Genomic DNA, 15,272 nt, shown 5'->3' with positions numbered 1-15,272 from the left:
TGATGCGACTCGAGCTGTCCGTCATAGTTTGCACACACCAACCGGCTTTCCAAGCCGTGTTTGCTTTCCTCAGCTTTCCAGGTACAAGCAGGTCACGCCTTTTATCCTGTCCTTTTTTCCAGTAGGCGAGCAATATCCCCCGCTTGACTGAACTCCCAGCTCCTGGTATGGTGGTGGTATCATCCCCTTCCCGGAAAGACATTTAGATTGGGCATTACGCGTTCGTCTTTGGGATTCCCTCGTTTGCTTCCCGTCTCCAGCTTTCACTCTCGCTTGCTATTTTCTCCCTACCCAAGGTTGACCTCTCGCCTGGGCATAGGGGGGCGGTTGAGATGGCCATTGGCTGTATTTCCATGCGTTCGCTCCTGGAGAACTATTTGAGCTACTATTTCTGACATTGGGGTGCATGTCAATATGGCCGGATGACCGGCACTGGCAAGCCTTGCTGTGAGATACATTCTTCTTTATTGTTAACATTGTCCAGCTCGGGGTCACTTTCATGTGTCCGCATTGTTTACGTTGGTTGGCGCGCCAAAGTGAAGTTATTACACATCCCAACCCGTCCTACACTCGCAGATCATGCCCCATCCTCACTCGCTATACATTACCAAGCCTACTACGAGATACAACCTCAAGGGTGCAGGACAGTTGGGCGTACGGGAGATCAGCGGATGGTGGCGCTCTCCGAGTTACTGAGGCGACCAACCGTTTTCTTCCATGTACCGGTCAAGCACATCCTGCTCAGGGCGTTGATGGCACCAGATTTCCTGCCCAACCCCCCAGCTGACAAGACCTTTCAGGGGCTTTCCCGAGGCATCCCGTGGGACATTGGACTTCTTTTTCGGCTTGACAGTCCTCTTGAGCCGCTGTCTGAATTCGTGAGGAATTCTCAGCCGGGCGGCGACCCACTTGTCATTTGGCCGGTTGTCCAGTTCGATCTCCATCCCGGGATCGGCCTTGCTGAGAAGTTGGTCATCTGCCCAGGACTTTTTGAATCGGGTCTGTTGTGGTGGCAGCGTTATTTTCAGGAACTCAAGTGCCGAGTGTACCGTCAGGTATATGGCCCGTTTCGAAGACACAATGGTCTTCATAAACACTGACATCCACTTTGGATAAAGAACAGCAAAGTCAGTTTGTGACAGGTGTGTTGATCCTCGTATCGTCGTCATCCAGCATGGAGCACCTCCGTCACGGGCCTCGTGGCATATTCGCTCGACGCGCTCGAAATTTTCCGTCCAGTGCATGAACGCCTCGCTCCCGATAGACAGTATCGGTTTCCGAAGCCGTTCCCGCTCCGTGCTCTCAGGAGTTGCCGGACCCCATGCGTCAAGTAGGATGCCCTGGGAGAGCCAATCAAGTCTTTCGGACCTCAAGGCCTGCACTGAGGTCGCGCCTCCGAAGCTGTGACCCATCATTGTCACATTTTCCAAGTAAAGCCTCTCTGTCCATTCATCCCAGTCGATCCCATCGAGCCCCAGTGAGCTGGCACCGACATTCCCTTTCTTCCTAAGGTTCCTTGCACGCACAGCATCTCCTTTTCCGTTGTTTATAAGCTGCAAGACGTGGAAAGCCTCCTCGATTTCAGCCATCCTCATTTCAATCTGGGCTTCACGAAGCTCTCTATCAACGCCACGCGAGTTGTGTGGTGAAGTATCTTGGGCGTTATCTTTTGGGAAGATATAGTCGACTTTGTAGTACGGCTTGTCCTGTCCACTATTTTTCTTATGTTGTTTCTTCTCGTCCTTTGGTGGCCCAGGCGATCTGTCAAGGCCTTGACTATCGAGATCTGGGTCGGAACCAGCCTTGTTGACAAACGTTCTGGCACCACTGCCGTCGCGATGTTCCAAAGCGACAACCACGAAGCCAAAGCTAGCCAGTTCCCCACAGATGGAACTGTACAGTGTTTGGGACCCGCCAAGACCATGGCTAAACATGATCACCGGGAACTTTGGCTTTCCATCTTGTTTATCTGCCTCACAGGCTTCCCCGCCATCTACAAGTGTATTCTGGCTCAAACTATTTCCATTTTCTTGCTCCTCTTTCGCCTCTATACCGCCCTCCGCAGGAGGAATATTTTCCGTAGTAACCTTCTCTTCTTCTTCATCCTCAACAACAGCAGGTGGCCACCGTGACGAGATCCTCCCATTTCTTAAAACAGGCAACTTGGTGAACATACTCGTCGCAGCCATATACGCCGTTATGGGAATATACGGCACGTTGAAGTACCTTGCATAGCCCTTGCATGTCTCCGCTCTGGGCCGAGGAAGCCAAGAGACTCTGGATAATGGTTTTCTGGACCTGCGGTGGAGACTCCGCCGCTCGCTGCGTGGGAGGTCAGAGTTGTCGGTGGGGTAGTAGACGGCGAAGAGGACGGTGTCGAGCTTGAGGGCGTAGGACCCATTGCGCTTGATGCGGCTGAAATGACGGGGTGATCGGACGGGGACTTCAATTTCGAGGAAGGCGACTTGGTAGGGGCCTGAGTAAGGGGTTAGGGAGTGGAAGAAGTGTTCGCGGAAGGAGCGGGGTGAGTGAGGTGCTGATGGGGGAGGGCGGGAGGCGTGGGGGTCGAGGGAGGGACGTAATTTTGAGCGGGAAGTTCGGGAGGCTCGGGATACAGGTCTTGAGGGCATTGTTGAGAGACGGGGTGAAGGTAGGGGGTAGGTATTAAGAGTAAGGTGTAGACATTCAGGAATATCAAATTTGGAAGTCTTCGGAGAAGTTGATACTGCTGATACTGCTGATACTGCCTTGCTGTGTCATCAAGGAGGGTATGAAGGAGGTTGCAAGAAGGAGGGAGGCGGGTCAGGAGAGGCTGCGCTGGGAACTCGGTATGTTCTTTTTCTGGTTGGTAGATGTATAAAGAGTGATGTTTGTCCGGTGTTATAAGTGTGTAAAAGGGATCAAATATTACAGTGAAGAAAGAGTCCCTTCTCGCTAGAAGTTGAAAAGTCATCACGTGCAAGGTGCGGATGTCTTCCAAATGCTCCGATCACCAATCTGATGTTGAGCCTGCCATTCAGGAACAACACGGCTGATGATGTCATGGAGCAATGAAAGCTTGCCTTACCCCTGAACAACTGGACTTTTACTGTAATCAATTCGCAACACACATATTGCTCTCAAATATGATAGCCTTCGCGAGGTGAAACGAAAAGATACCAAAAAAACAACATTCTATAAACCAAGCCTTTTGGTTTTACAGACTCTTGAAGATCAATAAAGCCAACTCCAAACCAGCACCATCACAGCTGCCAAGACCCAGTCCCGGAGTTAAGCATCTTACACCGGGGATAACACAGCCAGCAGTCACCCACATCCACTCCACAGTCGCCATCACGACAAGTTCATCACAATCTTCTGTATGACAGCTCTACCCAACATCTCCCCCGCTCCAAGGGAAATAAAGATTTTCCATTATCAAATATGTGATAAGCAAACCCAGCTTATAAATAACATGCCAGTTGGTCAATCATATGTACATATCGCTGTAGAAAACAACCCTCTGTCGCTCACAAGAAAATACACATCAACTCCCAGTGCATTCAAGCATTCATTAAAAGCGAACTTGACTCAACAAAAGCATGCCATGATAATCAAGTCATTGAATTCGAACAGCGATATCCAAGCTCAAAAACATTTTTATTGTGCTGGCATCCAGCTGTCTGCGCCACAACACCTGTCCTCAGAGACCAGGGGTTGAGGTGCCCCAGCGTGGCCTCTGCTAGCTTTGCTGGCGTAGTTAGGTGTTGAAGATCGTGAGGTGAGAAGATCTGTTTGTTGATCTTCTAAAAAGAATATGTGAACAAAAGCGAAGGTGTTTCCCCCGAGGGGGGGACACGGTAAATTCCTATTTTAATTTTCCACTACGTCGCTGGAAGTAAGGTGTGGAAAGGGAGGCTGTATACCCTAGTCACAGGCTGGCGGCACGTGCTGACATGTGAACAAGAGAGAAAGAGCACTTAGGTAAGAATAAAGTTGGTTAAGGCATTTTAGCAATGACGCCGCATTAACTGCAGTCTTATATCATCTTGTGAAAGTTGCAGACTGCAAAAGAGAGATTGGGAAAAAGACATAAAGTTGGGGACATGTCTGATTCGAATTCTGACGTCTCTAGCTTGAGGTGAGACACGTCCAACCATGTCAGCGACCCAGTAAAAAGAGAAATGGCGGTTGCTTGGGCTTGTCCTGTCCACGAGAGCGCGATAGGAATGCCAAAAAGAAGGGGGCATGTTGATATTGAGCCTGGATATGTCTGGAAAAGTGCAAAAAAAGCGAAGGTATCCGAAGATACAATTTCAAATCGTCTGAGAATGTAGTTCGCTACTTCGCTGACATTGAAGGTCGGAAAAGTAATTGATAAGGCTAGAGAGAACGCCACTCACGTGCCATACATCTCTTGGCTCCTACTTAGGTTTGCAACAAGCATGAAACAAAGTTCTCATAATCGAACAACGAGACTCAGACACGGCCATGTTTCCCATCTGCCAATGCCTGTTTGGTACCTGGAGCCAGCCGCAAGGCATGTCGGGCTTCAGAGTCTGGCCAGCGCCGATTTCCCGCTCGATGCAACCTTCTTCGAGGCACTGTCCCGGTTCAAAGCTGTAGCATCATCTCGAGTGAGGCACAGTGAGAATAGGTGAAGTTAGCTGTTGTATATCGTGCTATGGCTATTGGCTAACGAGGATGTGGGAGTTCAGCTCAGCCCCCAGTTCATCATCGCGGCATGATTATATCCGATATGCCTTGAGTTCCAGCATAGCAACCAGGCTGGTCGAGTACAAGTACTTCCCCTCTTAAAAAGCCCACACCCCCTGCTTACCCAGCTTCATGTTCCACACATTGACAGACATTTGACTAAATCCATTCTCCTATGACAACAAGCTACAAAGTCTTGGTCTTTATTCTTTTCTGGGCATAATGAATGTTTCCGGTGAAAGCCACCACCCCCTCGACAGATTCAGCAATGTGTCTTCCCTCTATGGTCCAGGGAACATGGGCGGCTGGCTCTGCATCCTCCTCTCCCTCTTTGTTACATGGACGTTCAACCCCAAATACTCCCGCTCCAACACCATCTCGCCTGACTTCATCATAGCACTTACCATCCCAGCGGTGGCAGCTGGCCATGTGTACAATTTGATCTTCTTTCAAGCACCATCTTCATCAACGTCGAGTCTCAAGACTCTGTTGACAAGCTCCGACATATCTTCTCAACAATTTTCATCCGCCCTTGAAGCGCCATTGACGGTGTGCGAGACATTCTCTGGCTTCGGCCTCGCACTTTTTGGGTTGGCAACTTGGAAGGGCCAGATGAAAAGGGCGTTGATAGTGCTAGTGGTGACTGCTTTTACTTGGTCGCCAGAGTGGGTAAGTGTAGTAACTTCTTTCTTTCCGTTGGAGTAAGGAGAGAAATCTTGAGACAGGAGCTGAATATTGCCCACAGGCCATAGTAATCAAAACCGGATGGAATGTACCAATCGACGAGAGCAACATGGTGAGGCCCTTCTGTCATAACTTTGACGTACCGGTCATAACCGGTATTATGACGACTTTAATCGTTGCTGTTGCGCTGGCAGTCTTGAGTCAAATTACTTCACTTGCGTCCCATCAGTGCGACATTTTGTTCAACGCCTCCTCGTCAAATGCCACGCAGGAACGCATTCCCTTACACACAATACAAAAATGGCTTGATCTTGCAAGAGTCAAATTAGCCCTCACAGTTAAGGGTTGGTTTGATGCTATATGGCCTGTCATATCTATTCCCTTTCTCGTCATCCAAGTGGCCATCATTATTCTGGGCGGGGCGACCGAAACCAAGTACATGTCGAGCAATCAAAGCTTGGCTCTCAGGCTATCTATGGCTTTTCCGAAAAGCTCTTACAAAATTGATGAGCTTGACCAGGCAGTTTGCTTATTTTTAGGCCATGTTACCTTGGTGTTCAGTTTGTGGGATGCTCTCAAAGGTAGTCTCAAAGAGCGGGTGGCAGCGCACAGAATTCGAGGAGAACAGGAGGAAAATGAGTAGTGAGGATATTGATGGAAGAGTTGCATATATCAAGCAGATATTATCGCCCTCGGTATTCCATGTGAAAGCCCCAGGCCAGTCCAGTCCGAGAAGATTTTACAGGTAGCCAAGAATTGAGGACGGCTTTTTCCACCACCGCATACACCCTTCTCCAGATCTGATGATAGCGAATCGAAAAAGAAAAAATGCAAACTCGAACCCATGGCGTCTTGAAAATAGATGGAAATGCATATGTTTGCGCCAACCCTCGTATTGAAACTTCGTCCACAAGATGGCCTTGCTGGAAGATGGGGGACCACTCCCTGTCCTGTTTCCAACATATGATGACAAGAGGAAAAAGGAAAGCGAAGGTGACACCTGCAATCACATCATTACAGATGTCAAAATCCCCCAAGGCCGCTTTTTCAGGTAAGTTATGTATGGATTCAGCTAACTTCGCTGATAATTGAGTTCAGAAAACAAGTTGATATACCCTCTTCTTCTTCCCCCTTCACTTCCACCCATCTGATGCCCCTTATCTCCGCTAAGCTAAAGGTGGATTTGAGGACATCTTTTTGTTCGCCCCAAACACACCTTGACCATGAAAAGAGAAAATCGATGAAACATGACACACTGGAACTAGAACGTCTCTAACTTTACATCCAGACGCAGCCCGCTAGGTTAAACCACTTAAAAGAACCCTCTGTGATGTGTTTGACTGGAAGCTGACCGTCTCGGAAGCCCTGATTTGCGTAATCCTGTCTAGCTGTAAAGTAACTACATAAAAAGCAAAAGCGACGGTGACATCCTAGGGGCATTAAGCCACCCAGACTGTCATCACGTTCTTGATAAGTTTGTTTGATACCAGCTACTTCGCTGAAAGACATGCCCGGAAAAGTCGATGATATCCCTTCCTACCTGCCCACCTCTCAGACTCCACAGGCCTTGGCTACCTAGCCAGACCGAGGATTGAGGACATCTTTTCTTAGCCCCAAAAGCAGTTCTAGTATGGAAAAAGAAAAAACAATCGCAGCAACAAACATTCGAATAGAGACGTCTTATATTCTCACCGAGACGCATACATGTATGCTAAATTAACCGGAAGCCCTACATAGCCAGGGGTGAGGGCAAGAGTAGTAGTCATCCCGGCATGATGGGAGTTATCTCAGCCCAAAGCAAAAAGCAAAGGAGAACATCTACTCGTAGACGTCCCTTTAATGCCTCCAGGCCCGCAGTGTCATCCGTAGATATAATGGTAGATCATACAAAGGTGGCTTATTCCAGCTATTTCGCTGATATCTCTTCCGGAAACAAAGATGATATCCCCAGGTCACTATATAACGCTTCCAGTGGATGTAAGTGGCGGGGTCTTGGCAAAAAGTGAGGACATCTTCCCCCCTAAACACACAAAAGACAATGCAGAAGCAAAAGAATGACTCGAACGCAGGACGTCTTATTTTCAAGTTTGCATACAGACATCTGCATTAGCGTGCCTGGAAATATGTTGCTAAAAAGCAGTGGAAAGTTGTGAGCATTGCCAGCCACTAGCGACAATGAGAGCACACTGCGAAAAAGCGAAGGACCTAGAACATCTACAAGTAGATGTCTAAGAGTGACCGTGACCTGGCCCAGTGGTTATCCGTTGCAATCAAGTACTCATCATAAGATGGCATGTTTAGGCTACTTCGCTGATGATTGTGCCGGAAACACTGATGATATCCCCAGTGCTGGTGTGTGCCTAGGTAGGTGGTGTAAATAGATGTTGGTCTCGGCACAGATTGAGGACATCTTTCAACACTAAAAACCATTACTTGGTCACACCCTGGACAAGAAGAAAAATGCAACTGGGAAGACAGAGATTCGAACACACGACGTTTCAAAATAAAGTATGCACACATCCGCTTGCGTTAAGAGGTCAAAAATAGTGTTTTGATCTAAGTATCGATTGCTGCCCCTGCTAGCCCTTGAGGTGGCTAGCCTCTGGATTTGTGGGCAAGACAAAATGAAAGCGAAGGCGAATACCTCGAGGTATTCTTGAACCCCCAGACCTCACAGATTGTTCGAAAACTCGAATGATAGTATTTGGACGCTACTTCGCTGAAAGTCTCTGACGGAAACAAAGTTCATAGCCCAAAGTCCCCAAGTGGTGGTGGTGGTGGTGCTGGGGTCTTGGTATGAAATTGAGGACATCTCTCTCCTCATGTTAGCCCTCCCACGCAGCCTCAAAGGACAAAAAAGGAAAAAGAGACAGAAGGATGAGAGTTGACATCCAAAAGAATGCGAAGTTCTCTCCCCCCCTCCCTGGCTCGGTTGCCATGGCAAAAGCGAAGGAGATTATCTACTTGCAAACAGGTAGATGTCTGGTGAGAACCGAAGCCCTCAGTGGTGATCCGAGGATTTATATGTTGCAGTATGATATACTCAATTTGATACCAGCTACTTCGCTGTTTAGCCTCAACAGAAAATCAGATGATATAGCCAACTCAATTGCAGCCTGTTGTGGTGGTGCAGTAAGTGCCCCTCCTGTGAAAATGAGGACGGATTCCCTAGCGGCTCTTGTGCTCCAAAGGTTTGGGATTCACAGCCAATGAAAAAAGAGATAACAGGCAAAAAGAGACATTTGAACTCGAGCCGCTTCGAAAGTTTGCTTCAAATACAGATGTATGCGCTGGACATCTTGTTTACATGAAGATGGTTGTGGTGAGGTGTGCTGTTCCCGGTCTCCATTCTCCACGTTGTGTAAGAGGGCAAAAAAAGAGAGGGTTAGAGGTGAGCTAGGAAGCAAAAGCGAAGGTGAAGTTCGGATGCGCAGGAGCTTACACCACCTACCAGCCAATATTACCGACAGACATCTTCCCGGACAAACGAGTGTATTGACGGTGTTTGGATAATCCAAAACTGGAAGAAAAGGGAAGTCATATATGTCTCCAAAAATAAAAGGGCAGGCCCATATCCGGGCAAGGAAGTTAACTCTCAAATAATCAAGTGAATTAGCTACCTTACTTCGCTGACAAACTTTCCTGAAACTATTTGTCAATTGTTCAGGCCAGATAGACGTAAGGCAGTTTTAAGCAGCCCCTTCGCACCTGTCTCCCGTCTTCTGCACACGCCAAAAACATGGAAAAAGGAGCCCTGGAGAATCGGCTCTGTAGGTCTGTCCGAGGTTCGGGCTGAGACGATCCGCAAGGCCGCCGCTCCTGGATTCGAAAGCACAGCGTTCAAATTGCTCCCGATTTAGGTATTGCCTGCCACGCAGCCATTCACGCCAAAGTTACAGAAAAGTACTAGCTATCTAGCCCCTTAGCTGCCTCGCCCCCACCCATGCCATGCAGTCCGAGAGACCTTTGGAGATGTCGTGATGAAAAAATGCAAAAGCGAAGGCACAATTATCCAAGTGCGTGGGTGGCCCTGTTGCCAGGGCCGGTTTGCTGGGTCGAGTGGTGAGCTCGAAGTTGTAATACCAGCTACTTCGCTGAAAGAAGCTCTCGGAAAAGGATCTTATATACCCTCTAGCCTGCCAAAAGTTAAACTAGTCCCATCGGGCCTGGTCACAGCTGTCAAACTAATCACGTGTCATATCTCGAAGTTGATCTATCAAAGGCCGAGTTGTTTGGCTATTATTTCCCCAGTCAAGCTTTTTTGACTAGCATGGGCCTCTTTCTCGAGTCCCTATATCACAGATGATATCTGTTTCAAAAAGATGCAAGAAGAACATTCTTTTCCTATTCCGCAGGATTGAACACATGCCTTCCACAGCTTGACTTACAGGCTTCTAACTGCACCACCCGCCTACAAACGTCACACCCTCTCTTTTCTTTCACTGCATCCAGGCATGGCCAATTCAATGTTGAGTGAGAATGAAGGAAAAAATATGGAATGTTCTCTTCGGAGATCCTCTCCTCAGGATCGACAAAATTAGAAGCGAAGGCCCATACCTGGGCAAGGTGAGTTCACCCAACGAGCTTCATTGAGTCCACTACTTCGCCAAAAGCCCAGTCTAAGATCGAACCTTATAAGCCAGCTGCACAGCCCCAAGCAGGACCAAGGTAATCTAGTGGCTTGCTTAGCTTGAAGCCTATGCGTACAAACTCAAAGCCGCGTCGGAAAGAGAGTCAGAGCAGCGGGGGACTTGGCGTAATAAGCTTGACTTCAATTATTTGTTGTCGGCGAAGTAAATAGCGCCTCTTTGGAGGGCTGGTACTGCTGGTTAGGGGCTAGCAAAGTTAAAAAACAGACGTCTTGTATTCGAGTACCTTTGGTAGACGAAACCATCATTTATCAGACAACATACACCCCCTAACCTATGAACTCTCCTCCCGTACCTTCCACCCCGCCTTCCCACCCCTCCCACGTCTCAAAATCCAAATCCTATCTACCATCCCCGGCCCAACCCACCAACCGCCCGTCAACCCTCTCACCTTATCCCTCACCGCCTCCACCACCCTCCCCTTCCCTACTACCTCCCCTACATTCCCCCTTTGCCCCTCCTGACCCGGCCTCAACACCTCCACCCCCCCGAACCCCCTCACAACCCCAACAGTCTCCCACTCAACCCCCTTACTCCTCTCCTTCACCTTGTCAGGATCCTCCGTTAAAACATACCTAAACCCCCTCCAAAACTCCTCATGCACTAGATCGCCTTCATCCTCCGTCTTATCAACCTTGATAACAACCCCCTTACCCCGGCTGCCCTTCTCATGAAAGATCAACCCCCCATCCGGCTCCAGCTTTGGAAACGCCGATCCCGCCGCGGAGGAAGACCCGAAGAGGGTGACACCCGTCATGCAGGAGAGGACATCTGCGTGAATGGGGACTACCTCCCCTGAGCTGGTGGATGGTGATTCAGCCAGGGAGGTGGCGAGGTACGAAAGGGCTTCGCCGCCGGGGTAGTTGAGTGATGAGATGAGCAACATCCCAGTTGAGATGGCGAATGATGCGAGCACTGAGGCGAAGAGAATAAGAGTGAGGACTTGCGATTTCCGGGAGAGAGTAGCAGCGCCGAGGGCAGCGGCTGCTGTGAGGGAGGGGACGACGTAGAAGATGAACCTCGCTTCTTTGTGGGGCTGGAGCGAGTAGATGGCGACGAAGAGTAATGACGGAATGACAAGTTTCTTCGCTGCGGGCGCCAAGGCAGGGTGGTATAGCGAATAAGGGATGAGAACTGTGCAAGAAAGTGGGTTGACGAGTAGTCTTGGTAGAGCCGAGACAAAGTAGTAATACCATGGTGACGTCCCCCAGTTTGAGGAGTTGCCCCCGACGACGTTGTAGTAAAAGCCCCATAGTTCCGGCCATACGGGCTTTTGCCAAAAATAGCTGTCGATTGGGACTGAGCTTGCCAAAGCAATGGCGAACGAGGCCGCAAAGGGGAAGATGATTTGTTCGATGGAGATGGCAGGCAGCAAGACGAGGTAAAGGAGGTTGGTAGCAAGGAGCAGGGAAACTTCAGAGCGGAAGATGACTGCCGCGAAGACGAACATTGTTATCGCTAGACGTTGGCGACGGGGTGTCGATTTGATGTTCTTGGGGTTTGGTAACAGGTAAGAACTGGCCAGGGTGGTGAGGCCAAAGGCGAACATATTCGGGAGAGTGCGTGAGGCATAGAATAAGACGTGGAACTGGCTAGCTTGGAGGAGGAGATACCATCTTGCTGCAGCAGGGCCGTAGGCTTGGCGAAGGTTGCGGGTGAAGATATGTAAGCTGAAGGCATTGAATAGACCAAGCAAGGCACGAATGATGAGCTGTGCATGCTGGAAGCCTAGAATGAGAATGATGGGTTGTGATATACCGGCCAACAACACCGAGCCGACAAAGGTTCGTGGAACAGCACCGGGGAATGTGAAGTGGTCGTAGGTGTGGGACAGCCTGCTGTGGATGTTTGAACTGGGGGTTCCGTAGACAAGCACATCGTGTGTGGCTTGAATGTTGAATGATTCCTCAACTTTGGTGTAAGGAGCCATTATGAGATGGACGAGAATGAGGGCTGGTATGGAAGCTGAGAGGATGGTGTCTATGATCTTGTTAGTTGACCTGAACTCATTCACTCACCCAGCAACTTCAAACCTGGACCGTTAGAATCAAGGCCGGGACCTGATGCCTTCTCATTTTTCCTCACTACTGCACCCTCTGAGGGCAGATTTTGAGAAGCCATGATGCCAATTCCTGAGCATCAAGACCATCCCTTGATTTGGATAAGAATGTTCAAGAACCCAAGATTGTTGACGTTGAGGTGCAGCCCGGCAGGCAATTAGGGGACCCTGTCCGAAACGCTGGAGCAGCGCACGAGCCCACCCTTGACAGCCCAAACCCCGCCATTGGTTTCTCCACAACGGCTTTCAGGCCGCCGCCGCCGTGTGTCTGGGGAGAGCTCACCTCCGACCCCGACCCCACTGGACGTTGAACTACCCAAAGGTCACCTACAAGCTCCAGCTGATAATCAAACCAAAGAAACCATTCGTCACAATGGCTTCCCAAGACCCCTTCGACTGTGCACTGTAGGTTTGCCCCCTCCCACCTAGCTCATCCCGATACTGAACAGCAACAAACAGGGACCTCCTCCGCCGCCTCAACCCAAAACACACCGGTGACCACCTCTCCAACATCATCTCCCTCCACCCTGACCTCGCCGAGGAGCTCCTCTCCTCTGTCGACCAGCCGCTCACCGTCCAGCGCTGCAAGCAAACCGGCCGTGACTACCTCCTCTGCGATTACAACCGTGACGGTGACTCTTACCGCTCCCCCTGGTCCAACCAGTTCGACCCCCCCCTCGATGAAGCCGGCGCTGGCGGTGTTGGCGCAGGAGGCAGCAATGAAGGCGCCGGCGAGGGTGCCGTTCCAGGCGAGCGTGTAAGAAAAATGGAAATCAAGGCCAACGAGGCGTTTGATGTCTACAGAGAACTGTATTACGAGGGGGGGGTGAGCTCGGTTTATTTCTGGAACTTGGATGATGGGTTTGCTGGTGTGGTGTTGTTGAAGAAGGGTATGCGATTCTTTTTCTACAATGGAGCGTGTAATACAAAACATGTGCTAATAGGTGATAAACAGCTTCCCCACAAGGCGACGCTACCACCTCGGGTGTCTGGGACTCGATCCACGTCTTTGAAGCCTCTGAGCGCGGTCGCACCTCCAACTACCGCCTCACCTCCACCGTCATCCTTACCCTTGCTACCAAGGGCGCCTCCCTCGGCGAAGTTGACTTGTCCGGCAACATGACGCGCCAGGTGGAGCAGGACCTCCCAGTTGACAGCGACGAGAGCCACATTGCCAACATTGGCCGCCTTGTCGAGGACATGGAGCTCAAGATGAGGAACCTGCTGCAGGAGGTCTACTTTGGCAAGGCGAAGGATGTGGTGGGTGATCTGAGAAGCATTGGCAGCTTGAGCCAAGGGCAGAAGGACAGGGAGACACAGAGGGAGTTGATTGGGAGTATGCGAAGATAGAACCAGGGGGAAGATGTGTCGTGATGCGATGAAGTGGTAATGAGGAGGCGGGCGCTCATGTAGATTTGGTTCGTTGTCTTTGAATTAGCGACATCGAGGTTTGACATCTTTTTTTTATTCATTTTTAAAAAACAAAGACAAAGCTGTTGACATCATATATCGTTTTATTACCCCGGGGGTCTTGAAGCCATTTCCCCATAGTGGGAGAGGCTGAACCGGTGTCTTGGGCAGGTGTCAGTTTAGTTTCCGGGTGGCCCGAAACAATGATGCTTCAGCTGGGAAAATAAAAAGGGCCGTGATGATTTCACATGGCGCCGAGCTGGAGGAGGAGCAGCAGCAGGCGGGCCGCCGACACCAAGGCCGAGAACCTCGCTGCCGTTACCGTTAACCGTTTTGGGTATGCCGAAGAGATCTAGTATTGCGTCACCTGGTAAGGCCAAAGAGACCCTGTGGGGGAGATTAGCTGTTCCTATTTCAGGCCTTCCTTTACCCCGGTATTGGAATCCCTTTGGGTCTGGCCACCCCGTCATTGCCGGTATGGGATTAGCTCTACTTGGACTTCGCAACAACAACACTCCTTCCAAAGAGGCTTGATATGGATCCAAAAGCAACATTAGTATCCAAATCTGTCATGAAAGCAGACATGGCCGAGTGGTCTAAGGCGATGGTTTTAAGTTACATATAACTTTTATCACCATTATCGAGAGATGCGTGGGTTCGAACCCCACTGTCTGCAATCACTTTTGACACTTTTTACTCAACAACGATATCCAAGCGAAGGCGAGCAAGGACCGAACGTTTTTAACCGCACGTGGAAGGTACCTGCATATGACACGGATCGGCGGCCCTGGTTTTTTCTTTAATTGCACGAGGTGGGAGGCTGGGGCTCTCCAGGGACTTTCAAGATCTCGACGCTTTTTTCAGGTGGTCCAGGACGATCTGGACTCTGGTACCGACATCTGCAGGACTCGTTCCAGGTTGGTGGGAACCGACTGAACGGAAGCAGCCGCGCTTTGCATGCCACATCGGGGGTCCCTCCGGTGAGCTGAAGTTATCGTCGTCGGCCCTACTCTGTAGCATGTATTTTGAAATTCCCCCAACGCCGAAGGAGCAGTCCTTTCTTGAGGTTGTCAGGACTAGTAATCCTCACCGACTTTGTCATGAACAACTGACTAACGAAACATGATGCCACCATGATGAACGTTGGTTGTCTGCTCCTCGTCTATTGCTTTTTACTCGGAGGAACGAGTGCCGGCAGGCGAAGTGTGACACCACAGCTTTCCTCGCTTATGACGGCAAATACCAACTCTAGAAGACTTTGGGGGCCATTATCTTGAGCTTTGGTATCTCCGAAAGCTGACCTTTTCAAAGTTCTAGACTTGATGACAATGGGACGAACATGTCCCAATCTGGCTTTTAAGAGATTGGCCACAATTGCGGTGAAGCAACTCTATAGTAATCATCAGCGAGGTAAGGTGACTGAGTAAGACACCCGCCAGCGTGACACAGTACACTGCTGCTGCTGATGAGAATATCCCGGTGTATCCGTCGCCTCGGCCGGAGGGTTGCACCTTGGCCTGATATGCCTGGCAAATCATCAAACGCACTGACCAGGAGTTTGCTCAAGTCCCCTGTTTAGTGAAAATGCCAGTCGTGTTTTTTGGGTTGACAAGCCTCGTGATGTACACGGGATATCGGGTCGGTAATCTGTTGTTGTATCAGCTCGGGCTTGAGAATTTTGGCAGCAAGACCGAGAGCCTTGTTCGGGATGCCCCTGAATCACGGAACCCAGAATTGCAAAGAGTATCAGATGGCAGTTTTGGTGATTGTCAGCA

General features: G+C 49.9%; 4 protein-coding genes and 1 non-coding gene across 5 annotated transcripts; 2 read left to right on the top strand and 3 right to left on the bottom strand.

Moving 5' to 3' along the window:
* Window positions 1-689: 689 nt before the first annotated feature.
* QC763_106890 (uncharacterized protein) lies at window positions 690-2,630 on the bottom strand (the record flags this gene model as incomplete). Its single annotated transcript, XM_062907268.1, has 1 exon — window positions 690-2,630. One exon carries the CDS (start codon window positions 2,628-2,630, stop codon window positions 690-692), a length of 1,941 nt encoding a protein of 646 aa, XP_062770199.1.
* Window positions 2,631-4,419: 1,789 nt separating this feature from the next.
* Window positions 4,420-6,022, top strand: QC763_106885 (uncharacterized protein; the record flags this gene model as incomplete). Its single annotated transcript, XM_062907267.1, has 3 exons — window positions 4,420-4,636; window positions 4,847-5,364; window positions 5,441-6,022. The coding sequence occupies exons 2-3, from the start codon at window positions 4,918-4,920 to the stop codon at window positions 6,020-6,022; spliced, it is 1,029 nt and encodes a 342-aa protein (XP_062770198.1). The 5' UTR covers window positions 4,420-4,636; window positions 4,847-4,917.
* A 4,280-nt stretch (window positions 6,023-10,302) lies between these two features.
* Window positions 10,303-12,235, bottom strand: ECM39 (Dol-P-Man:Man(7)GlcNAc(2)-PP-Dol alpha-1,6-mannosyltransferase; the record flags this gene model as incomplete). The annotated part of the gene is made up of 2 exons (XM_062907266.1): window positions 12,062-12,235; window positions 10,303-12,008 (listed from the first exon to the last, which is right to left on the bottom strand). Exons 1-2 carry the CDS (start codon window positions 12,147-12,149, stop codon window positions 10,303-10,305), a joined length of 1,794 nt encoding a protein of 597 aa, XP_062770197.1. The 5' UTR covers window positions 12,150-12,235.
* Window positions 12,062-13,594, top strand: CAP2 (F-actin-capping protein subunit beta). The gene is made up of 3 exons (XM_062907265.1): window positions 12,062-12,492; window positions 12,547-12,977; window positions 13,043-13,594. The coding sequence occupies exons 1-3, from the start codon at window positions 12,461-12,463 to the stop codon at window positions 13,435-13,437; spliced, it is 858 nt and encodes a 285-aa protein (XP_062770196.1). The 5' UTR covers window positions 12,062-12,460; the 3' UTR covers window positions 13,438-13,594.
* A 480-nt stretch (window positions 13,595-14,074) lies between these two features.
* QC763_0008300 lies at window positions 14,075-14,173 on the bottom strand. The gene has a single exon. It is a non-coding gene; the product is annotated as a tRNA-Leu (tRNA).
* Window positions 14,174-15,272: the final 1,099 nt, after the last annotated feature.

Source organism: Podospora pseudopauciseta, chromosome 1 (assembly GCF_035222475.1).
Source record: "Podospora pseudopauciseta strain CBS 411.78 chromosome 1, whole genome shotgun sequence".
NCBI lineage: Eukaryota > Fungi > Ascomycota > Sordariomycetes > Sordariales > Podosporaceae > Podospora > Podospora pseudopauciseta.
Note: the sequence above shows the minus strand (reverse complement) of the source record. Positions and strands in the feature narration are given on the sequence as shown.